The sequence below is a fragment of the Synchiropus splendidus genome, chromosome 7 (assembly GCF_027744825.2).
Source record: "Synchiropus splendidus isolate RoL2022-P1 chromosome 7, RoL_Sspl_1.0, whole genome shotgun sequence".
Taxonomy (NCBI): domain Eukaryota; kingdom Metazoa; phylum Chordata; class Actinopteri; order Syngnathiformes; family Callionymidae; genus Synchiropus; species Synchiropus splendidus.
In genome coordinates, this window is record NC_071340.1 from 28,035,054 (window position 1) to 28,060,089 (window position 25,036).

The 25,036-nt window shown below is 55.6% G+C and overlaps 2 protein-coding genes across 31 annotated transcripts in view; one reads left to right on the plus strand and one right to left on the minus strand.

Annotated features, from left to right (window-relative positions):
* The window catches only part of LOC128762132 (ankyrin-1-like), a 54,843-nt gene extending 39,495 nt beyond the window's left edge, over positions 1–15,348 (plus strand). For 6 of the 30 annotated variants that reach the window (XM_053870026.1, XM_053870041.1, XM_053870039.1 and 3 more), the window contains 24 exons: positions 99–197; positions 1,122–1,220; positions 1,300–1,392; positions 1,467–1,539; positions 1,649–1,669; positions 2,416–2,536; positions 2,656–2,734; positions 2,800–3,209; positions 3,281–3,435; positions 3,500–3,711; positions 4,578–4,782; positions 5,308–5,404; positions 5,485–5,713; positions 5,966–6,277; positions 6,346–6,430; positions 6,550–6,624; positions 6,878–7,009; positions 7,082–7,225; positions 10,197–10,818; positions 10,874–11,180; positions 12,443–12,526; positions 12,626–12,772; positions 13,718–13,794; positions 14,965–15,348. In XM_053870026.1, the coding sequence (XP_053726001.1) occupies positions 99–197; positions 1,122–1,220; positions 1,300–1,392; positions 1,467–1,539; positions 1,649–1,669; positions 2,416–2,536; positions 2,656–2,734; positions 2,800–3,209; positions 3,281–3,435; positions 3,500–3,711; positions 4,578–4,782; positions 5,308–5,404; positions 5,485–5,713; positions 5,966–6,277; positions 6,346–6,430; positions 6,550–6,624; positions 6,878–7,009; positions 7,082–7,225; positions 10,197–10,818; positions 10,874–11,180; positions 12,443–12,526; positions 12,626–12,772; positions 13,718–13,789 (3,873 nt within the window). In that variant the 3' untranslated portion in view covers positions 13,790–13,794; positions 14,965–15,348. The other 24 variants (XM_053870045.1, XM_053870050.1, XM_053870053.1 and 21 more) reach the window with 22 other exon arrangements.
* An 8,142-nt stretch (positions 15,349–23,490) lies between these two features.
* Positions 23,491–24,919, minus strand: LOC128762942 (nodal homolog). Its single transcript, XM_053871538.1, has 3 exons — positions 24,699–24,919; positions 23,717–24,429; positions 23,491–23,643 (listed from the first exon to the last, which is right to left on the minus strand). The coding sequence occupies exons 1-3, from the start codon at positions 24,916–24,918 to the stop codon at positions 23,491–23,493; spliced, it is 1,086 nt and encodes a 361-aa protein (XP_053727513.1). The 5' UTR covers position 24,919.
* Positions 24,920–25,036: the final 117 nt, after the last annotated feature.

Consider the following 25,036-nt stretch of genomic DNA (forward strand, 5'->3'; position numbering starts at 1 on the left):
CTCATCCCGCTCTCTTCAGCCGCATCACGGACGGGTCACGGAGAGGCTGAAAGGAAGGTCACGTTACTGACCTAAACTCTTGTTTCTCAAACCCCCAGATGGGATACACTCCTCTACATGTCGCTTGTCACTACGGAAACATCAAGATGGTGAAATTCCTCCTTCAGCAGCAAGCCAACGTCAACAGCAAGACACGAGTGAGTCAAATGGCAAACATGTCAGGACGAGGAACGAATGTTCACAGCGTAAACCAGCGCCACCGAGGACCAACTCGTTTCCCTGCAATGCCAGTGTTTCCCCAGCAGATGTCGCCCTTCAGACGCATGCTCATGAGTCTGCTGGCCAGACACAAGCAGAAATCAGGAGCATATTTCAGTTTGTTTGCTGTCTTTTCCCAAACTACATGATATGTGGTCGAGATCACCATCGTACAGTGTTGTTCTGCCAGGTGAGAGTTTCCACTGGCTTGTGTGCTCGTGTCCAAGGCCTTCAGCAGCAGCGCTGGTTCCTCAGAGGAACCCAGACGCAGAGCTGCTGGAGTTGGTCGACACCTTGAACGTGACTTGTACACCTCCTGTGATTGGCTACTCATCCCGTCCCACGACTCTTTTCTCGCTCACTGAAGCCTGTGGCTGAAACATATAGGGATTTTTAGGTGCAGATGTTTGGTGACGTTTGACACGTAATCAAATCTATTAAAACCAAGTGGAAACATCAAAGATCTGATCTTGAAGCCTGTTATTCGCCAAAAAATCCGGAACTCAGGTGGCGGATTCCGGCCGGACATATGAGCAGACGCTGCTGTTTGGAGACAGGTTTGTCGCTCTCCCCAATTCAGTGACCGACTAAACACTCCCCCCTGTTTCTCGATCACATGGCTGCGTTCCGTTTTTGTTTTGTTCGGTGACTCGACTGAAGGCCGAGGCGTAAAATGCACAGGCCACCACTAACCTAAGGAAGTGTATTTAATAATTGATAGAACCTTCAGAAAAATTCATATGTTGGCGACGCTCTGGGGTTCTGGCTCTGAAGCTTGTCCCGCTCCGCGCTGCCTCCTTGTTGACACACTGTGGCCCCGGCGTGTAAAGCAGAGGTGAGGACTGACTGTGCTCCTCCTGCAGCTGGGCTACACTCCTCTGCACCAGGCGGCCCAGCAGGGACACACCGACATCGTGACTCTGCTGCTGAAGCATGGCGCCCAGCCCAATGAGACCACCACGGTGAGGACTGGTGAGGCCCAAGTGACACGCACGAACAGCCACCCTCACCCCTCTCTCTCCCTCTCTCTCTGGCCATCAGAATGGCACCTCAGCACTGGCCATCGCCAAGAGACTGGGCTACATCTCTGTGATCGACGTCCTGAAGCTGGTCACTGAAGAGAACGTCGCCATGGTAGCCAGCCAGCCTGCCTCCATCCAGTCACATCTGAAGCTTCTCATTTGCTGCTGCTTGTCTCTGCACCGCAGACCACCACAGAGAAGCACCGCATGAGCTTCCCCGAGACAGTGGACGAGATCCTCGATGTGTCGGAGGACGAAGGTACGCAGGCTTCTCTGGGAAAACGATTCTTCTCAGGGAAGTTTTACAGCTCTTTTGGGTGGTAGAGCAAGAGTGAAATACAATTCTTGAACTTTGTGCCTTTTTGTAGGAATTGCACAGCTCACTTTAGGTAGGACTGTCTCCTTGTCTCTCCGTGGCATTGATAGGTGGTTGTTTTCAAGTGTGTCCTGACATTCCAAGCCACGTCCTCCATCTAGCGCTGCCTCACAGTGTTAATGGCTCCGTCCTGCTGCTTCATGTTTCGATGGCTCTCATCAGCATGGTTCGATAGGCGCACATGTGATGCGTCACCACTAACCTACTCATGAACTCACTTGTGCCTCCGCTCCTCAGACAGTGTCTCACTCAGCCGCTGTTTATGGAAGCGCCCTCTTTACTTCGTCCTCGGTGACTATCTCTCCGCTACAGTTTCGCGATCGATACCAATTCTGCTTGAATGTGGAAGTGATTCTCCGAAAACTGACGGCGTGAACAGAGTAGAGCGCAACTCTTATTCAGACTTCAAAGATTCCACGACATGAAGCTGGAGGTTGAAGCTCCGATCAGTTGCACGTGCGTCCAGTTTAAAGCGCAGCGCATTGGAAGCACCTGCACCGCATGTTCGTGGCCCGTCTTGTCTCCACCACTCGCTCTGCTGACCTGGCAGTTTTACTGTGTCGCAGCGTCGAGTGTTTCGGGGATCAGTCGAGGGCGCACCGTCTCACCTCACCTGTCGAGTTCCTCATTTGTATCTCCCAGTCCGGGGCTCGCGCCTAATCTTCTAACCTCATTCTTCTCTTTCTCTTCTCCGGCCCTTGCTGTCTGACCAACCTGACCACGGTCTGTTCGCTCTCTTTGGCATGTTGTTCTCTGAAGGAGAGGAGCTCCTGGGGACAGAAGGGGCCAGGTACATGAAGATGGATGACATGAAAGACCATGATGACGATTTCCTCTCCCCCAAGAAATCACTGGAGTACGAGAGGGGGCTGGGCACAGCGTAAGGGGGGCTGGGAAGCGGGGGAGAGAGCTGCTAGTTCACTGGTGGACAGGGGGAGGGGGGGCGCTATAGGCACTCTCAAACCACGGCCTCTGAGTCCTGTCTTTTTGTCGCCACAGAAATTACTCGCCAGCCATTCCCAGGATTCCTCGTGTCTCCCCGGAGACGGTCCTCCTGAAAGACCAGGAGATGGAGCAGGTATTGCTACGGCGCACGCGGCTCATTGGTTCCGTCAGTCCAAGTCAAGTGTGGTTATCTCGCAGCAGCACACTCCGCTCCCACTGCCCAAAGAGTACGACGAGGACTCGCTGATTCCCAGCAGCCCTGCCACCGAGACCTCAGACAACGTCAGCCCGGTGGCCAGTCCCATTCACACCGGGTCAGATGAAAGCTGCCGCTCCGGCAGGGGCCCCGTTGATGGGAAGCCAACCTCTCCGTGTCTGCACAGGTTCCTGGTCAGCTTCATGGTGGACGCCCGTGGCGGCTCCATGCGAGGGAGCAGGCACAACGGCCTGAGAGTCATCATCCCACCCAGGACCTGCGCGGCCCCCACACGCATCACCTGCCGCCTGGTGAAGCCCCAGAAGCTGAGCAGCCCTCCTCCTCTGGTGGAGGGGGAAGGTCTGGCCAGCAGGATCATCTCTCTGGGCCCAGCCAGCATGCAGTTCCTGGGGTGAGGATTGGTGTTGGAGCTAACCACAGGTGTGGTGGCTTGCTGCTGATCTGGGCTTTGTCTGGTGTCAGGCCAGTGATTGTGGAGATCCCTCACTTCGCCGCTCTGGGTCGGGGCGACCGAGAACTGGTGGTGCTGAGAAGTGAGAATGGCTCGGTCTGGAAGGAGCATCGGAACCGCTACGGCGACGAGGTTCTGGAGACCATCCTCAACGGGATGGACGAGGGTAAACACTGGTTTCTCCCATCAATGACTTGGCCTCTGCTGGATTCTAACTCTGGATTCCACAGACTTAGAAAGTCAAGAGGAGCTTGGAAAGAAGAGGATCCGGCGCATCATCTCCACAGACTTCCCTCTTTATTTTGCTGTGGTGTCAAGGGTGCAGCAGGAGAGCGACCTCATCGGCCCTGAGGGGGGCGCACTCAGCAGTAAACTGGTGCCAATGGTCCAGGCCACCTTCCCTGAGACAGCAGTCACCAAACGTGTCCGTCTGGGGCTGCAGGTGAGATGGGACGAGAGAGGGAAGGACGGAGGAGACCAAGCATGATGGCTCCAGTCTGTTGTCTCACACCTTTTTTTTTCCTTTTGGACCTTCTGTGGCCCTGCATGCACCGAGCACCTTCATCCTCATCACCTTCGTCTTGATCCGCGTCTCTTTGTTGTGAAGCCGTTTGACCTGTGCAATTCCCAGCATGGTTGTCAACTGGACCTTTGGCTTAATAAGGTGTACCTGCATGACACGGGCCTCCAGGCCAGCGTGCAGACCTGAACCGTCTTCATTCAGCTGTGGCCACCAGCCGGACCTGATCCAACTCCCTTCCACAGCAGAACTCCAGCCGGCATATGGACCCCGCTAATCCAGTCAGACCGCCAAATGTCGAAGTCAATTCCCGCACACTGGGCTTCAAATGCACCGTCATCACCGCCATGTTGGGACGCAGTTTTGTTGTTTGATTTTCATCCCTGAGTTTTGGTTGCCTCATTCTATATCTATATCCACAGACGTAGATATAGATATCGATTTTTTTGTTGTCGTTGTAACTGAAGTACATTTCTATTCATTGACAAGCAGCTGTCTTCGTACACTAATGTAGGACTGACAATTCTCTATTCCAAATATTTACACAGTGACTGAGTGCTGAATTAACCGTCCTCTTGAAGAGCTTTATTGGAGACTAAACTGTACTTTAAGACTTGATCATGTTGACACAATAAAGCCTCGCTGAGTCCTTCCAGTTCCATTTGTGTGACTAATAAATATGTTGACTCTTCTCTGTTTCTCTCCTCATCTTTATTGATTATCCCAATTTGGTTTTCCCGACGACCCCCTCCCCCCCCCACCCCCTCCACCTCTGACTCCCACCTCAGGCTCAGCCCGTTCCAGACGAGCTGGTTGCAAAGCTGTTGGGGAACCAGGCCAACTTCAGCCCGGTGGTGACAGTGGAGCCCCGGCGCCGCAAGTTCCACCGTCCCATCGGCCTGCGCATACCTCTGCCCCCGTCCTGGAGGGAGAGTCCCCGCGACTCAGGGGAGGGCGACACCACCAGCCTGCGCCTGCTGTGCTCTGTCATCGGTACTGCACCCTCCTGAGCATGTGGAGTCTGCTTGAGTTTGACCTGTGAGATTCAGCGGCGCTGGTTAGTAACAAGCTGGCGGGGAGGGAAGTTGGCCAGGTGTAGCTGGCGCGGTGGAGGCCAGCACTGCCGTCTCCCACTGCACCCATCGCCTTCCCTTCTTTCTTGGAATTTCTCGACAGACGATAAGGTTTGACTCAGCCAAAAGGGAAGCATGAAAATGAGCTGTGAGTCGGTGAGCCCAGCATACGGGAAAAAGCCATGTGAGAGAGCAAAACATCCGCGGACAACAGCTGGCAGCTGTGCCGTTCAAAACTAACTGTGTTAGGCCACATGCTTATCCAACCTCAAATTGGACTAGTCCACAAAAGTGTAAACCCCGCGATTGACCTGGGTCCAGACGCTGCCTGGTCCACTCTCTCTACGTCACATTCTACACAGTGCTGGCCAAGTCAAGGGCAATAAACACGGAGAGAGAGAGAGAGAAAGAGCGTGTGAAAGGCCTCCTGTGTCTCCTCCCTCAGGTGGCACAGCTTCGGCCCAGTGGGAAGACATCACTGGCACCACCAAACTCATCTATTCCAACCAGTGCGCCAGCTTCACCACCAACGTGTCGGCCCGGTGAGTGGATGACGGCCCGCCGCCGCCGAAGCCCTCCTCCACTGAGCTGCCGCCGCTCTTCTCCCTCTGCCGCTCCGCAGCTTCTGGCTGGCCGACTGCCCGCGCACCGCCGAGGCCGTCTCCTTCGCCAACCTGCTCTACAGGGAGCTCTCGGCGGTGCCGTACATGGCCAAGTTCGTGGTGTTCGCCAAGATGAACGAGCTGCGCGAGGGCCGGCTGCGCTGCTACTGCATGACGGACGACAAGATGGACAAGACCCTGGAACAGCACGAGAACTTCACCGAAGTGGCTCGCAGCCGCGATATCGAGGTGAGCTCACGAACCGTCGAGGCCAGTCTCGCCGCAGCAGGCTGAGAGTCAGGTGCCTTGGAAGAGTCTGGTGTCCCCTGAGCGCAGGCTACATTTGGAGTGAAACTTGGAAAAAGAAAAAAAGAAAATCCCTGCCGTGTGTGCAGAGTCACTCAGTTAGGCTCCACTATGTAGATGGCCAGCACAGGGTACACACCGGACAGCTCGCCGACCCCACATCTCAGGTGGTGAGGAACCCTCTCATGACTGCAGGTGATGGAGGGGATGCCGCTCCACCTGGAGTGTTCCGGGAACCTCCTCCCCGTGCGGAAGGCCACGCAGCAGCCACGCTGCTTCAGCTTCCAGGCCTTCAGAGATAACCGACTTCCGGTCTCTGTCAAGGTACCGTCCTCGCGCTCCTCTCATCTCCCACCGCACGCCTTCACCCACCCGGCCCTCTCCCAGGTGAGAGACAGCAGTAAAGAATCGGCCGGGTTCCTGTCCTTCCTGCGCAAATCCACCAAGTATGAAGACAACCAGCATGTTCTGTGTAACCTCAACATCAGCATGCCTCCGTGCATCAAGGTGAGGCTCAGCACGCCAGCCACACTTGCTGCGCGGAGACTGACCGGAACTTCCCGCCCCCCTGGCAGATCATCGGAAGTGAAGACAGGCGGCGAACTTTAACCCCTTTGGCACTCAGAGAAAGATACAGTGCACTGAATGAACCTGCAATGGGTGAGAACGGCCAGCGCTGTGGACACCAGTCTGTCTGTCTTCATTTAGTATTGTGGTTATTACACACCTTCGCTTGACACCATCGATGCTTGAATGAGCTTCTGCTTTGGTTCCCGCAGCTTCCTTAAGTGCCATGGAAAGGACCGAGCTCAAGATGGCCGTCATCGCAGAGCAGCTGGGCCTGAGTTGGGCTGGTAAGAGGACCGCTCGGTTCTACAGCGTGTCTCCAAGTGCCTCCTTTCAAACAGCCGTTTAGATGGGGTGAGGCGGACATGAAGGGCAAGGTAGAGGGTACTGCAGCGGCAGGCGCTTGAAGCAGCTGCTTCCACTAATCCCACGGCGACAGGCGGGGAGTCCCTGAAGGCCATGCACAGCAGGGAGTCCTGAGACCGGGGCCCATGAGTCAGTCCCCCCGTCGTCCAAACTGAAAGCTGCTTTCTGTCGCAGAGCTGGCCCGGGAGCTCCAGCTCAGCGTGGACGACATCAACAAGATCCGTGTGGAGAACCCCAACTCGCTGCTGGAACAGAGCTCCGCGCTGCTCAACCTGTGGGCCACACGGGAAGGCAAGAGGGCCAAAAGTCAGTCCCGGAAGCCGCAGCCTGTCCGCGCCGGCCGCCGGATCTAACTGTCCTGCTCTCGTCTCTTCCCAGTGGAAAGTTTATACGCGGCTCTGAAGAGCATCGACCGGATGGATATCGTCCACATGCTGGAGGGTCAGCCCACCAGAGCCGGCTCTCGTGACCTGAGCCGACGGCGCCGTGACAGAGAACGCCTCTCTCCAGGTCTCACCAATGGTAAGCTGCCTCAGCCAGCGCCTCCCAGGCAACATGTGGAGCCATAGCAACACACAGACGGACTCAGGACACCCCGACTGCACCGCGCAATTCACCTTACACCAATAGCACCATCAGACGCAGAGAAGTTTCTGTACTTCAATAGTCAGCCAGAAAAAAAACCCTTCACAATCTCACTCGCGACTGGGCTCAGGTCCAAACAAGTCATTGAAACGGTGTTGTCTTCACCTCTGCATGGGCCTGACTCCATCTCCCCCTCTGAGTCTGGGGCAGGACGCAGATGCTAGGCTGCAGAGACATGAGCGTGAAGCCGAGTCCTTCAGACGGCCGAGCCTCGTGCATCAGTCACGTCCGTCCGCCTCCCTGCTTCGGCGCGCGACGTTAAGCAGATGATCCATGAGAACTGGTCCTAGCCGTGTAGAAAACCACAGTTGACAAGTTGAAATGTGACTCTACCAAGACGTTCTGCTGTTGAGAAGACACCTTCTTCTCCAGTCCTGCTTCATTTACGAGGCAAGTCTCAGTCACCATTTGAGCCCGAAGCCGAGGACGCGGTATAAGAACGCAGCGCGCGCGCCTCCACTGCTAACACGGCTGTGCCTCACAAGCACCACACCTCTTCACCAGTGGAAATGGCGAGCAGCTCGTTGAACTCAGGCCATACTTCTTGCTTCTTACTTCCTATGCCAAGCAGCCATTCAGTGCAAGAGGACTTGCTGTACAGAATACGAGTGTTGGGAACTGACTCCACCCTTTCAGGGGTCTGACAAAGCTTTGGCGAGGCGCTGGTGCAAAGGTTCCGAGACACGAGACGTCTCCCAGCGAGCACATGTTAACCTGCGGCTGCATGAGCGGAGGGCCGCTGCTGGGCCCCTGAATCTCCTCTGAAGGAGCCCTCTCTGCATTTCCAGTCAATCTGTCCCTCTGTGTTTCTCTGGACTTGTCATCTGCAGCCCAGCCACCCTCCTCTTCCTCCTCACTCCTCTCCGACCTCTGACCTCATGCCAACCTCATGTTGACCTCTGACCCATATCTTTATAGTTCTTTGTAATGCAACCTTTCCTTTCTTTTCGGACTCTTTGTGGCTCCACTGTTTTGTATGTCCGCACTGAGAGCAAATCTCCACACGCAGACTCGGCACCCACTGGGAGGGGGGAGGTGACCCTCACTCTCCTCCTGTTTCCGTCCGTCTCGTTGGCTGCGCTTGTTCTTCCTGTTTCTCCCGCTCTGCCTGCATGAACCCGGCTAACCTGCTGCTGATCTGAACCACTGTGCTCTGCGTCGCTGCATGTGGCCTGTGATCTCACTGACTTGCTTCCTCACTGGTCTGAGACTCTGGGCTGTAAAAAAGGGCGGGGCTCCCTTTTTTGTCGGCAGTGTGTTTGTCGTGACTCATGTGGGAACGTGGTGGGCCTGTGTAGCACTGACTCCATACGTGCAGAACGCCCAAGTAATGCATTTTGTGTCTGCAGTTGTGAGTGAGTTTATGTCCGAAGTGTGCGTTTCTGATCACTTTGTGCAGATCGGTGGCTATTGTTACATGAAGAGCCATCAATGATGACGACACCAACATACGCTTCATGCTTCCTTTCAGTGCAGTCACTATGGAGAGTACCAAGCGACTGCACTCCCAGGTCTGATGGTAGCACCACTGAGAAGAGTAGATCCTGGAAGGCAGCGACTCTTTCAGTGACATCAGACCCAGCCACACATGACACCCACAGAGCCATTATTGCTCCCAATGTTAACGCAGCCCGTGACAGCGTCTTTGTGCTTCAGTAGCCATGTGTGTCTAGTGCCTTTCACCCTTCTGTGTGCAGCTACATCCCTGTGACATTTGTGGATGTTTGTCTTCTGGAGTCACAAAGGGGAGGGACATCTGCTCGTCACAACAGTTGGCACGGCACACACACACACACACACACACACACACACACTGGTGTGGGCCACACCGAGGTCTCGGCGGACAGGAACCCGACTTCTCTTCTCTTCTTCTCTGGCTAACATCAGGGAGGCAGCTCTGTCACGCCACGACTCTCGTGCCACTGCCTTCATTCAGTCTCCATGAAACCAAAACACCTGCTTCTCACATTCCCATAAGTCAGGGTGGCAGAAATGACTCGGGAGATGACAAAAGTGACCTTTTCTTTCAGAAGCGAAACAAAGCCTGAATCGCCAGAACAGAGCAGAGGTTTGCACTTGAATGTGGGACTCGCGCCGTATTTCGTACAAGACTGAGGTGTTTCATGCAATTGAGGCCTGTGCTGTCGGAGTGACCTGAGTCCCCCACCAAAGTGCACTTTCACCACTTCTGTCTCGAGTCAACACAAACACACAGACTCAGCAGAAATTCAGGCGGCACCACAGGAGCCAAAGCATGACGGACTGCTCCTGTTTACACGTGTGGCTTGGTGAGCGAGCGAGCGAGCGTGAGCGTGTGAGAGAGGGCGCCTGCGTGCATGCACTCCAGCCTGACTCCATTCACCCGCCTGCTCCTGGTGACTCGGGGCGCATGCTCAAACCATGGTGAGTACGGAGGCCTGTCAGTGGCGCCAGAGCGTGTTGTTGTTGGCATGTCAATGCAATGTCCTGGCCGGGCAGGTGTGTGTCCCGCCCCCAGGTCCTGACAGGTGGCAGCAGCAGCAGCGTCAGCGGCACCCGGACCTTCTTCTCCCCAGACCATGTTGTGGCGGCGGCGGCGGGGGCTGCTGCTGCCGCTGCTGTTCCCGCCATCAGCGCTGGCTGACTGAGCTCCGAAAGCCTTCACCTCTGCACCTCTATCCGAGCTTCTTCTGTCTTGGCCTGCCCGTTCTCCATCTGGTCCCTTCAGCCTCCTGTGCTCCTCCCCTTTCTCCCCAGCTCCTGGCCAGGGGCACTTACCCCCTCCCAGGGTGCAGGTGCTCCTGGGGCGAGGGGGGCGGAGCCAGGCGGGAGGTCGGGTGTCAGTGTGCCTCTCTCTGTCTCGCTCCAGGTTATGGGCTCGCCCAGGATGAGCTTCTCTCCCCGGCCTCCATGCAGTATAGCCTGCCCTCCCCCCTGGGCGCTGAGCCCTACTGGCAGGAGGTTTCCAGCCTGGACTGTGCGCCCATTGCCACCACAGAGGAGGACACCCTTATGGAGATGTCTGACGTGCAGGTGTGGCCCTCAGGCCACAGCCCGTCCTTGGTGCCGGTGGAGGACTCCTCGCTGGAGTGCAGCAATGCGGACGATTCAGAGGGTCTGCTGGGGCTGCCTTACGGGAGTCTGGGCCGGCCGGCCAGCGCCGGCGGTGCGGTGCTCAGTGGATCCACTGAGCTGCCCGAGGATGACTCCGAGATGGGGGTGGACTCACTCAGCACAGCCACCCCGGCCTCGCTGGGCGGCACCATTGCTGGGATCAGTCTGAACGGTGCCAACAACGGTCAGGGGTCGGAGGCCAGTTCCGAAGCATCAGCAGTCGCCAACACGACTGGTGTGGACGGAGCTGGAGGAGGAGGATGGAGAGGGACGGGCTCAGAGGACGGCCTTTCTCTTGTTGCAGGACAGCACAGGGTGTACGCCCGCTTGAGTGAGTCGCCCGCTCTCAGCTGCGTTCCAGATCCAAGCGCAGACAGGTACGCTCTTCATCGGAGCAAGCCTCCCCAGTCTCATCTCTTGCTCCCCCTTCAGGTCGTCCAATGGTGGAAGTGGGACGGGGAGGGAGAGTGGCTCTTTCCTCTCATACCTGCAGGAGCAGACGGGGCCCGGGTGGAGCCCGGTCACCAACGCTCAGGCCTGGGTGGCCCATCAGCCTACGGACGCTGTGATGTCATCCGTGTGCAACGCAGTGGACCACGGCCAGGAGGGCTTGCTTCAGCCGGTGAGGGACATGGGACACTCGGAAATCCTGCGCGGCCACTTCCGTGGGACGCAGCCATTTGAGAAGGGTCTGGGCTTCCCGCACAGAGCGCCGGATCTGAACGCCTGGGATGATCAGGTGAGCGCTCCAAGGTCTTTCCCTCAGCTCGACTCGAGCAGTTTGGAATCAGGTCCAAGCTTTGTGCCTCCAGAGCCGGCACTTCGGCACGTAATAGCCTCAAATTCTTCACATCCCTGAACATGACCTGACACACATCCACAGTGCTTCACCCCGAAGATGGCACAGGCAGAAGGTTGCTCCAAATATAGACAGCAGCGCCCCCCCGGGGGTCAGTCCCCAGCATTGGCTCCAGATGGAAACATTTGTCACGTCGCTCCATGCGGAACCATCCGTTCTGAGAAAGTGAGACAGCAGACGCAGCTTTGCTCAGGAAGCATCCGAAGGGGACACAGTGATGTGATGCACACCATTTTGTTGTCCTTGTTATCTGCTGAAGGTGACAAACAGAAGAAGTTGGTGCTTTGAACTGAGAGCTATTTCAAGCCCACGGACCACGTGGTCTTGAGGACAGGGGGCGGGGCCATAGTCTGTCAGCACCATTGACAGAGCGGTCCTGACCCGACAGCTGAAGGGAGGAGGAGGAGTCCACGCTTCAGTGCAAATGAGAATGAGCAGCAAAGTGACTTGGAAGGCAACTGGAGAAGTGAGGAAGAGGGCGGAGCGGTGCAGCTGCTCTCTGACTGTGCTCTGTCTGCTTCTTCTGCTGCGTGTGAGGAGGCTGTGTGCTGGCGGCCATGTGGGCTCTGGTGACCGAGCTGCTCTTCAGCTTGGTGCTGCTCGCCTTCTTGGTCATCAGCTGTCAGAATGTTTTGCACATCGCCAGCGGCTCCGTGCGCTCCCTTCTCACCTACATGCACGGTCAGCTGGATCGAGAGCTGGGCGAGGTGGACGGAGCTTCAGATGAGGAGGAGAATGTCACCACCAGAGTGGTTCGCAGGAGAGTCATTCTCAAGGTACCCTCAGCACCAGCCTGCCTACACAGGAGCTTCCGCCTGCTCCTGGTCTATTCTGTGAGTGAGCGGGTGAATGAGCTGTGGACCGACCCTCGGGTCTCTCAGTGCTGTCTGGCCGTCTTGAGTGTCAGGTGGAAATAGGCCAGCCCTGCTGCAGCCACTTTACATGGCAGTGCTATTAAAAAGCCCCTTGGACCCGGGACTGTGCTGCCTTTGTAGGTCAGAGAATGATCGTGTCTCTTCTGGGCTGGCAGGAACGCCGCCACGCTTTCACCTCTCAGACCTAGAAACACGTGAAAACGACTATCTCAGCAGTCGATGCTGAACGGCTCCAGTCTCATCTCAACCCTTTGCTCCTCTCCCCAGGGAGATGAAGCTGAAGACCTTCCAGGAGAACAAGTCAGCGAGGAGCAGTTTACAGACGAACATGGAAACATTGTCACCAAAAAGGTGCGACAACATGATCCATTCTGTGTGTGTGTGTGTGTGTGTGTGTGGTGTCCCTGACAAATGCTGTCCCTGCCCCCCCGCCAATGGCCGGCGTGACAGATCGTCCGGAAGGTGGTGCGGAGAGGGAAGGGCTCCGGTGAAGAGGGGCTCCAGGAGGTGAGCATGGAGACGTCTCTGCAGGACGAGCTGGAGGGGGACGCCGAGCAGTTCATGAGCTACGCCATCCTGGGCCGGGAGAGCAGCAAGGTGGGCTTCTGAGGCTCTGGGCTCATTGGCCGGGAGCCCGCCACATCCACGCCACTGAATCAGAGCTAGTCATTGCACGCCACCCTTCACGCATTCCAGCATCACAGACAGGAGCCGTGACAGCTTCCCAGTCTTTTGGTGATGGACGAGGACACCGAGCGGCAGCCACCTCCATCACAGAGTGTGAATAGTCACTTCGCCTGAGCATCATAGCAGCTCACGGCTTATTGGCCCCTGACAACTGTCCATGGAATGTTTCTGTGATGGAGCTGAGGTTGACGACTATTAATATTGACCTCCATATTCATTCAGAGCATGCGCCGGTCAAGGCAGACGCACACAGAGGTGTATCACGAGGGCAGCGCTCCACTCCACCCACAGTTTACACGCACGTCACGAGATGCTTCAGGGGACTGACTTTTCGAGTTATTGGCCTGTCTGGGCGAGGAGGACCAATGTGGAGTGAGTCATGTCCCCCCGCCGGGAGCTGTGACTGAGGCTGAGAAGCAAGTGGGTGCTTCGCTGCCTGACCATTGCCAGGACTTCACCTGGCCTTTTCCCAACTCTGTCCATGTGGCTCGCCTGCCTCATGAAAGACAGGCTGCTGCGTGGCAACTGTGCGCCTCTCACTACAGCACAGACACAGGTCACAACTGCTGAAGCACCTCGTCATTTAGAGGAGTCCAGCCTTTGCTCTGGGAACTCTTTGCTTCCAACAGTGTCTCTTCTGAAATATTTGAACGTCATTTTCCACCTTTATTTTCTTCCTCTGCACCAATTTGTCTCACCTTTCTGCCTTTTCCTCTTTCCATTTGTATCCCTTCCATGCCCTTCCAACTGTTTGTGTCTGTCTTCCTGAGACTGCTCTTCTGACTGTCTCCTCAACCTTGTCCTCACTAACCCTCCCTCGCCCTCTTCTTCCCCCCCTCACCCTGCCCCATGTAGCCCGACTGTGTGGAGGTGAAGAAGGGTGCTCAGATAGTGAAATGTGCCAGTCTGCGGCGAGTTAAGCAGTGAGGCAGGTACGAGACTGACCCACAGAGCCATGTCTGAGCTGTGGGCTCGCGCATTTAATCCACTCCTGCTGGGTTAAATGGACCTGTCAGTGACTGGTGACCAGCCGCACATGATGTAGACGTGTCATTTGGCATTTACGCTTGATCGGATCAGAGAGAAATAAGGCCGCAGGAGAGCGCGTGCATGGCGAGCTGACACATGAATAGGAGTGGTGAGCTCAAGCTCAAGGTCATGTGAGTTTGTGCACACTTCAAAACACATGCCAGTTTCAGCAGGTTGGGAGCTCCAAATATTTTAGACATCCAGAAGGAAAAGAGGGTGGGAAGTGGCTGACTTAACAAGCAGATCATGACCAGAGCAGGCGGCACATTTCAGACGTCGTCTTGGTGGGGAACAGAGTTCAGTTACGGGCTACTGAGAAGCAGCTGAATGATGCCCTCACTGGTGCGAGAGCAAGCACCTCTCCACGCTCGCCCCCCTCAAATTAAACTCTGCACAATAGCGCACTGCTCTTCCGACCAATAGCAGCAGCCACCATGAAAACAGCTACAGGTCGTCGGTAGTCGAAGGTGAAACTGTTGGACTGGACACACGTAACCGTGATAAGAAACTGCCACTGTTGGTAATGATGAATCACAGAACTCCATTTCCGAAAACCTACCTCCATGTTTTCAGTCTTCATTGTCCAATGACAATGAAGGAGAGCTAGAAAGGTGTAGGCGGCCACAAGCGTGTGTGTGTGCTGTCATCGTCATGTTCGAGCCCAGTCTGGCTGTGCCATTACAAAACAAAGTTTAGGTTTCCTAGAGTTACAAATCTGTAAACTTGCAGTTACATGACATGCTTTCGCTCCCAAATACAAGTTTTGCAGTAGAACAGCGCATTTTTATCGTCACATGGATTTTTTGGTTTTTTTTTTTTTTTGCGCCCAACAGCGACACAGACGGCCGCCTTCAGTACCGCATGTAGACGCCTGTCAGTAGTCAAGCGTTTCCAAAGGTTCCAGCGGATCCGTGTCGCTCTTGTGCGCAAAAGTCCTGGGGGCGAGACTCGATATTTGACGACGCAAGCGTGAGAGCGTGTTGTGTAACACAGGCTCAGCATGATCCAAGACATACGGCGCTCTTGTCACTCTTCTTCATCACCTTCTGAATGGCCGTCTTCTCTCGCTGCAGACCTCTCCACGGGCCTCGGCCCCCTCACCCAAAACCCCCTACATGGACACATGACCCACAGCAGCTGTCAGCAAGGAAGAGCGTCCTGGAGTCAGAGCCTTCACAACAAGCCCTCGGACTCCGCCCACCATCAGCACGCACAGGAACGGACGGATTGTGATCGACTCGTAGTTTTTAAGAACCTTTTTTTCAAAGAAACCATTGGACAAAGCATCGACTAGGCTAGAAGCATGAGTTCATATTGAAAAAATAACAAACTCCACAAAAAGTACTAGCAACCGACGAGCTTCCTGTAATCAGTGTCAGCATGAGTGACTGCTGCCGCATGGCCTGTCTTGACCTATCATACTGGGGGGTGGGGGGTGGGGGGGACAGGCATGAACTGTGGGGCTGATCGATCACGAGCGCCATCCAAAGCAGACGGACGGCTACGGAAGAGGGAACAGCAAATCTCTAGGCAACACTCCCTCTCCTCCTCTTCCTCCTCCTCCTCTTCCTCTTCTTCCTCCTCCTCTTTATTCTCCTTCTCTTCCTCTTCCTCATTCTCCTCCTCTTCTTCCTTCTCTTCCTCCTCTTCCTCAGCTCCTCCTCCTCTTCTTCATTCTCCTCCTCTTCCTCCTCCTCCTCCCTCTCTTCCTCCTACACCTCCTCTTCCTCTTCCTCCTTTTCTCTCTTCCTCCTACACCTCCTCTTCCTCCTCCTCTTCCTCCTTCTCTTCCTCCCTCCTCTTCCTCTGCTCCTCCTTCTCTTCCTCCTTCTCCTCCTCCTCCTCTTCATTCTCTTCCTCCTCCTCCTCTTCCTCCTCCTCCTCTTCCTCAGCTCCTCCTCCTCTTCCTCCTCCTCCTCCCTCTCTTCCTCCTACACCTCCTCTTCCTCTTCCTCCTCCTCTTCCTCCTCCTCCTCCTCTTCCTCCTCCTCCTTTCCTCCTCCTCCTCCTCTTCCTCCTCCTCCTCTTCCTCCTCCTCCTCCTCCTCCTCTTCCTCCTCCTCCTCTTCCTCCTCCTCCTCCTCCTTTCCTCTTCCTCCTCCTCCTCCCTCTCTTCCTCCTCCTCCTCTTCCTCCTCCTCCTCCTCCTCTTCCTCTTCCTCCTCCTCCTCCCCCTCCTCCTCCTCCTCCTCCTCCTGCTCCTTCTCCTCTGTACCCCAGGATCTGGGCGCTCCGGAACATAGGCGTCGTGTCGCTCTGCCTGTTTCCACCTGTGTGTGTGTGTGTGTGTGTGTGTGTGTGCGTGCGTGCGTGCGTGTCCTTCATCCCCTTTGACTTCCAGAGGAAGTGTGGCTTCAGTTGTGCGGAGGTGTGTGGGTCATGTTTGTCCAGAGAGTTTGCCTGGTGAAGTGGACGGCCCTCTGCTTCCCTTCTTCTATGCCTTTGACCATCACCCATGTGAGATTTTGGCTCCGCCCCTCTCCTTCACACGATGTAGCAGTTCTGTTGGCCGCCAGCAGGGGGCAGGCGTGACACAGGCGATCATGTAGCAGTGGGACAGATGGCCTTCATCAGGAGGACCACCTGTGGTGTCAAAGGTCACGCTGGCTCTCACCTTGGTCTCCTTGATGTGTAGCAGTGGCTCAGTGGCCAACCACTGTGATAAAAGTGACCCCCAACTGTGAGCCTGAGCGTGGTCACCCCCCTCTTCTCCTCCACGTCGCCGTCTTCGTGCTCAGAGGAAGCAATAAGCGCTGGCACCGGGACAGGAGCGCGGCCCATGTTCTTCCTGAACGTGGCTGTCTTCCTCGCAGCTTTACTCCACAGAGAAACGATGTCAGACCTTCCGTCACTTGCGTCCTCCCTCCAAATGAGCCGCCCGCCGTCACAGGAACAATGCAACGTCCCGGGACTCTCTCTCATGAAACTCTCTGGGTTTATTTTTTTATAACAATGGAGTTACCTCAATATATGTGTGTGTGCCATCGATGACCTCCATGCATTTCTTTCTCGCCACACCAAGAGAACTGCAATAAGCTCCCAGTCGCTCACCGTGTGTGTGTTTGTGTGTCGTCGCAGGGCTCCCAGCCTGAGGTCAATGTGAAGTCTGGGGAGAAACTGCACTGACTGATGCTCTTCGCTGCAGTAGAAAATAGCCTTTCGTTCAGTGTAGCACTAAAGCCGCTCCATTTTATTTGATCTCATCGTCATGCGGTGCATTTCATCGTTCGATCCTGTCATCAAACGTCAGCTTTCGCGTTCCGTCACACAAAAGGGTTGATGTCACGTCACGCGCAGGTGTGTCGCACCAGAAATCCACTCGGAGAGCGAGCGCACGGGGGGCGGGGGGGGGGGCAGGCGCGGCCCTCGACCCCCCCCCCCCCCAGCTGCTCTCTCCCTGACCAAATCTGAGCAAAATCTCCAGGCTTCCACATGGTGAGAGAGGGGCGGGCGCAAGGGGAACAAGAGGTTGCTGGGAAAACACCATGCACCGAGTTCATGCAAAAATACTCACTGTTGCAAAAACTAGAGACGACGTGTATATTCCTTTGAGAATGGATTATTAACGCAATAGCATATTACTCAATACTAAGGAATGCAAACGCGCACATGCACAGAAAATGTTTTTAACATAAAAGCCTCTCTATATACATATATATATATATATATAGATATATATATATGAAATCTATGAGAATATCTATATTTACTTAGAATGCTATGCACCCTTACTTGTCAAAGGGGATTATGTTATGGATGTACCTTTAGCATCATACAGCTGTAGCCACCAAGAGACTGTTGGCTTCAGGGTACTGCCTGCAACCTGAGTGGGAAAACAGGGGTATTTGGTTTTGTTGGTCTGTTTGTTCTTTGGCTTGGTTTTCTTTCTTTTGTTTTTATTGTAACGGGCAGTCAAACATGAATATACGTCAAATCCTTGGAGTCCAAACAAATCAATCTCTTGACTCTTACTCTGTACACCAGCTCAACATTTACAAACTTAATAAAGAAATGAAATGTGTCAAGTTTGTGTGGCTTCGTGCGACGCCAATCTTCATCGAGCATAAAAACAGGATGTCAAAGAATAGGAAGGACGTTCACGCTGGAGTGTCACCTGTTCTTGTGACGCCAATGTGCAACTAACTAACAACACCACAGGGATGATGTTGACGCGCGGCAGGTAACCAGCGCCTAGTCCTGGTCAGGGTGGTGCTGGAGCCTAACCCAGCGCTGGTTGGCCAGCAGGGGTCGCCAGCCACATCACAGGGCACACACACCACTCACACAGGAAGTGTGTGCATGTCTTAGGACTGTGGGAGGACACCCACGCAGCACTGAGTTGCAGCAGCGACCGTCTTTGGTCTGGGTTTTCTTTCTCCACACCGTACCAAGGTTATTTATAAAGCACTTAAAAAGCAACACAAGATCGTCACTAAGTGCTGCACAACTGTAAAATCAGGATAAAACTGACATTAAGAACAATAAATACATCAAGATAAAACAGGGCAGATAGACTAAACAGATCGGCTGTGCGGCTGTACAAAAGCCAAAGAGTAAAAGTGCGTGTTAAGAAGTGATGGTGCCCGTCTCCCCCGGGGCGCGAGGGCCACAGACTGAGACAGGCCGCTCTCCTCCAGGAGCAGCGGGTCAGCTGACCTCAGGGGCCGCGGAGGAACGTGCTCCGCTGGGTACTGAGGGGCAAGACCATTTGGAGCTTTAAAGAGCAAGAGCAGAACTTTCAAAGGTCACAGCAGCCGGGGGAGAGAAGCTAAGATGGGCTCACTTTTGTGTGGCCCCGTTAAGAACCGGCTGCAGCATTCTGGACAAGGAGACAGCTGCAGTAGGCCAGTCCACACGTGTCACGTGAGTCACTGAAAAGAGAGCCGCCGGAGACGCGCTGATCTGAGACCGTCCATTTTAAAACCAAGGTTTCTACCCGCCGGTTGGACATGGTCAGACAGAGGAGCCAAGTCAAAAGAAAGAGGAGAACAGACATGACTGGGTCTAAAAATCATCACTTCAGTCTTGTTATCGTTGAAACTCCGTCCAAGCTTGAAGCTCTGTCAGACAGCAGCGGCTTCACGGAGATGTAGCTGTGTTTCTTGGTGATGCCTCCTAGTGGCTGACGGTAGCGTGAGTGGGCCCAGAGATAAAAACCATGAGGGACTCCACAGGAAACAAGACGCAGTGGAGGAGTCACAGTCCAACAGTTTCACACTCCTGGTTCTGTTGGACAGGTACGATCTAAACCACTTTAGCGCAGACCCACCGATGCCCACCGACCGGACGGAATTAAGATGTTGTGATGGACTGTCTCAGAAGCAGCGGTAAGGTCCAGCAGAAGCAACACACAGTGTTCTCCAGCATCACACGTGAAGAATGTGTCACTGAAAACTCTCAACAACAGCAGATTCTGTGCTGTGGTGAGACCAGGCTGAAAAGCCTCTAAAACAGGCCTGGCCAACCCGCGGCTCCCGAGCCACATGCGGCTCTTCACCAAACTTTGTCAGGCCCTCAACTAGACGTATGTTTCAGCTGTTATTCACTGTTGTGTATTTCAGTGGAGTGAAGATGAGAGGCTCCAGTCTGCAGCGTCGCTCACACCCACAGACCGGGGCCTCATGTTATCGCTGGCAGGAGCCACGTAAAACAATATACACAAGTCAAATAAATGGTGCACACATTTCTATCTGCGTCGCTTGATGTTTCCAGGTGGATCAGGGTCAAAAGTATGAATTTGAAAAAGACATGCACCAGAGACCTGCGCTGGACGCCAACCGTCAACCTTGTGACACACAGGGAGGAGCTTTAGCCGCTATGCTGACGCTCAGTCACGTGACCCGCTGTTCAGGTTGAGCCTTACGACCTGACATATCTGTAGGACGTGGCTCTTTTCAGCAACAAAGTAAAACAATGTGGCTCTTAGCCTCTGACTGCTTGGCCACCGCTGCTCTAAAATATTGAAATCATCTCAAATGGACTGTAGTTGCAAGTGAACTCCAGAACTTTGCAGAGGACAGGCAGCTTGTCATTTGACAGAGTTGGCGCGACAGCGTCTGGAACAGATGCTACTGACAGGAGTTAAACCAGGTGGGCGGCTGTTCAGTACCGGACTGCACTGAGGCAGGCACAGTCATATATAGATCTTCCAGGGCGGACGAAAAGTGACCGCTGCTGGAGGAGCTAACAAAGCCACAGGAGTTTTTCATAGAGCTGAGGGTACCAGAGCATCCAACGTGACCGAGCGGTTTCCTGGACCACCAGGTTGGACACAGGTGTAACAGGTGTCAGGCTTAGCACAGGCAGCTTCATGATTCCAGAGTGATCAGAAATGCCTTCACCAGCACCACGAGGGAAGCCAAGGCAGCCTACCAGAGGAGGAGGATTGAAGATCACTTCACTGACAACAAGCCGAGAAGACAACAAGATTCAGAAGCAGCAACCAGGACACGGCTAGGACGGACAGCTCGCTGGCAGACTCTTCTGCTCAACCACTTTTTTGGCGGCTTTGAGGCGGCAGGGCCCTCAGCTGACACCCCACTCCCACCCACCCCCGGCACAGACACACTGACGCTTCAGGAGCATGAAGTGAGACGTCAGTGAAGCCCAGGAAGGCCAGGTACTCAGAGCATGTGCCGACCAGCAGAGTGGAATCTTCAACCTGTCCCTATCACTGTCCACTGTCCCACCCTGCCTCCAAACCTCCACCATCATCCCCATCCCTAGAAGGGCAGCAGTGGACAGCCCAAACGACCACAGGCCTGTTGCACTTACGCCTGCGGTCATGAACTGCCTTGAGAGACTGGTCTGTCAGCACATCAGGACTTGTCTGCCCCCCACTCTGGACCAAACCGATCCACTCGGCTCCCACCTGTCCAGCACCATCACACTGAGCACCGCTTCCCCACAAGGATGTGTCCTGAGTCCCCTCCTGTTCCCGCTCTACACATCCGACTGCTCCCCCACCCATCTCTCAAACACCATCACTAAGTTTGCGGATGACACCACCGTGGTCGGACTCATCTCAGGAGGGGATGAGTCTCACTACAGAGATGAGGTCAACAGACTGACTGCATGGTGTTCAGCTGAACACCACGAAAACGAACGAGCTCATCCTGGACTTCAGAAAGGGCAGAGCGGACCCATCCACGGTGACTGTGTGGAGAGGGTCCACGACATGAGGTCTCTGATGATCTCTCCTGGTCTGCAAACACCACAGCGGTGGTGAAGAAGGCTCAGCAACGTCTGCACTTCCTGAGGGTGCTCAGGAGAAACAACCTGGAGGAGAGGCTGCTGCTCACCTTCTACAGAGAGCGTGCTGCGCAGGGTGCTCAGCTGCAGACAGGAAAGCTCTGCAGAGAGTCATCAACCCGGCCCAGAAGATCACTGGCTGCTCTCTGCCCAGCCTGGAGGACATGGCCAACTCCTGTGACCTCAGCAGAGCCGGCACCATCATCAAGGACTGGACCCATCATCAGTAACGTCTCAGTAGTGAACAACAACACCAGATAACACAGTCCACAAAATTCATTATTACTGACCACATTGATCACAGTGCAATAAAGAAACAACTATGTGCACTAACAAATGATTCAAGTTCACATCCGGATCAGTGCCACTTTCTGTCATTAGGCTCTTTTTACTGCTACCACCGCGTGTATATATTATTTATGAGTTCCTATTTGTTTGTAATCCTCTGCGTGCTTGATAGAGTCTCTTTGACATGCTTTGCACCCAGGGAGTAGCGCTCAGATCTGGTGGTACAAGGACAATAAAGGCCATTCGATTCGATTCGATTCTAAACATGAACATTCAAGTCACCAGCGGTGAGGAGTTGGTCCGAGTCAGGAGGAATTCTGGCCAAGAAGTCAGGGAGGAACTGCTTACTGTACTCGGCTTGATCCCAGCTCGCTGCCGAGTCACTCGGGAACCATCTCGTGCGCTTCAGATCCTTGTCCCCCCCTCCCCCCGGCCCGATGACCGAGGGGAGTTCGACTGTGTCTCCAGCTGTCGTCCTCGTCTCCGCCGCACACAGGACATCCAGATGGCGTGACTCGAGCAAAGAGTCACGTGCATTCACCAGTCCAAACTCTGAGTCTCGCGAGGTGCGGCGGGTTCACCTGGCGCTGTACCTGTCTGAGGCGGGCGGCCCTCCGGAACCATGGACCGAGGTATAGGAAGGTGGCGCTCCGACGCACTGCACGGCAGACGCGCTCGGAGTTTACCGCGGCACCGCTGCGTGTCCGCCGGGATTCCCGCCAACACGTTCTGTCTCACGTCCTGTTCGAGGGAAAACTGTGTGTGGCGCTCGTAAAGCACGGAGCGACGGAGCCCCACACTGGCGCCATCTTACCTGGAGAGGCGTGTCCAGAAGTTGGCCTCTTGCCAAGCGCTGAACTATTTGAGAGTTGACCATGGACACGTTTACGGCGTGTGGTGACGCTTGTCAACATGGTGTCAGTCAGCCCGCTCTGGGAGTGATGGAGCAGCCCACCACAGGTTTCAGGTGTCACCGCACAACTGACGACTGAAGCCACACGACCAGAGCCTCGCCCTGCGGAGAAGGCAAACCCAGCTGCTCCTGCCGTCCGCTCAGTCTTGTCCACTACGAAGCATCTCTTTTCATGAATGACGACCCTCATCCACTGCACTGACTGGACGGTTGTCTGGAGGGAAGCGTCAGCGCTGAGGGGTTCTTCACCTCCAGCCATTTAGATGAGGGGCAGGCCACTTGAGCCAACTCACGCTGATGTTGTGAGCAGCAGCAGGTCGCACCAGTGCGTTGGGCGACCAGCCGGGACAATACACATCCTCAGCACGACCCTGACGGCCATCTTGCTGGCCTGTCCTGCTCTGAGCACCTCGCTATCAGTGGCATTCCTGCTGCCTCTGGGCTGATAACCCGCCACTCAGGGGCCAATACGCAAGTCGTCCTTCCACGCAGTGACAACAAAGCTCTGAAATTAGACGCCATCGTGAACCACTGTCACATTGAGGAGTGAGATGACTTCAGCCGGAGCTGGGGCGTGGAATGAAAAGACCTGGAACGACGTGTCCTGTTTGGCCGTTTCACACCCACCTTGTGAGGGCTGCCAGTCTGCGGCACCTTCCGCAGGTGACTAGCTGAGGCCTTCGTCTCTGCAGGAATCTGCTGGACGCAGCAGAGCGACAGAAGCAGCAGCGTGAGCGGAGGCCGCGCTGTCTCCGGCCAACAAGCCCACACAGTCTGAGGGGGGTCTGCGCAGGACCTGCTGAGCTCCAGTCCTCCTCCTCCTCCGCTGCAGGCTTCTCTCTGGGCTCTAATCTTGTCACTTCTGCTTCCTGGCCCTCTCTCCCCTCCTCCCCAACACAAACACGGGCTACTGCACCTTCAGCCTGCTTCCTCAGCGACCACATGTCGGAGCGAGGCCCTCCTGCTTTGACTCCCTGAACGGCAGGCAGAGCCCTCACCGTTATGACTACGATTGTTATGATGAGCAACACGCACGCACACGCCAGAGAAGCCAAGCCATGAGAAAATAAAGGTTTAATCTGGGCATTTATGTACAAGCTATACAGTGAGAGTGAATAAATAGAGGAAGTGGCGTGTGAAGGGGGAGGGTCAGTGGCAGCCACACTCCTCCACCACCATGTCCTGGTGGTGCCGCAGCGTCAGCTCGTCCTTCTCGTAGTAGAGCATGGAGAGGGGCCCCAGGCGGGTGGGCACGCAGGACGGGCAGGGCACGCGCTCCGGATGGTGCAGCCTCAGGAGACTCTGGGGAGACACAGCGCGGTCAGACGGTTCTTTCTTCCGCCCGGCTTGGCGCCCGGCTCGGCGCCCGGCTCACCTGCATGTAGGCGTGGTTGGTGGGCCGGAAAGAGTCGCTGAGCGGGGCGGGACACGCTCCCTCGCAGCGGTAGGCGTTGAAGCGCTTGGGGTGCACGATCCACTCGTCCCAGCCGATGTCGTCGAAGTCCACCCACATGTCCACGCGCCTGCAGGTGGGGACGGGCGGGGGGGCAGACGTGGCCCCCGCCCGCTCCCTCTCCAGCCGGTTCCTCTTGCGGCGGCGGCTGGGACCACTGGACACGTGCTTGGAGCTCTCCACGGCGTGAATGAGGCTGTAGGCCGCTGGAGCTGACCCCTGCTGCGGCCGGTGCCTGGAGAACACCAGCAGCAGGACCCGGTTCGCGGTCCGGTGCTGGACCTCACCCCTGCTGGCGTCGCCTCCCGCCCCGCTGCCCCCCTCGGCTTCTCCAGAGGCCTCCCAGCTCCACAGCCCCCCCTCCCGCTGAAGCCAGCGTCTCAGAAGAGCTGTCACATTCAGGACCCTCCATGAGGACTTGAGGCTGCTCCGCTCCGGTGAGAGCAGGCTGCCCAGGAGCAGAGGCTCGTGGTGGCCGCCCGGCTTCCTGGAGTGATAGAAGTCCACCACGGCGTGTTTGGAGGAAACGAAGGCCGGAAGTCGGATCCGCAGCTCAGCCGACTGGACCGTGTCTCCCGTGGAGACGGACGACAGGTCGAAGGTGACGCTCCATCTTTCCCCCACTTGTTGGCAGCCTGGAACCGAAAACCGACAGTGGTTTCACCAAAGTTCTGGACTGTACGTTTGACTGAGTCAAATCTAGATGCTTGGATGCCTGTGATGGAGGAGCAGAGCTCTGGACAAATGTCCTCTGCAGGGAGGGAGTGTGGCGTGTGAGCAGGACAGGATGTGTATTGGACGGCTGGCTGAGGGCTCTCACACACACACACACACACACCCGCTCACATGAAAGAGAGTGACACTTGTAAAGAGGGTCGGGTTCGAACGAGACGCGCTCACTCACCAGTGGCCTCCAGACTGAGGACGGAGTCCGGATGTGCCGGCAGCTGCTCGCGTGGCCTCGGCGCGGCGGCGTCCATGGTCCTGAAGGAGCGATAGAGCTGCATCATGTAGAGCGGGTATCTGCTGCGCTGGCCATCCACGGCCGAGGACGTGAGGTTGTGCCTTTGAGCAGAGACCAAGTCAAAAAGAGTGAAAACGCAGAGCAAAGAGAGGGTTTCCATCTGGAGCGCTGAGGCTGCCTCCTTCCTGCAGCTGGTCGCGGGCTGGACTGATGCGACCTGCAGACGGAGCTGCAGACTTTATAGTCCACAGCTGACCCCTGACCCCGCCAGGCCTGGC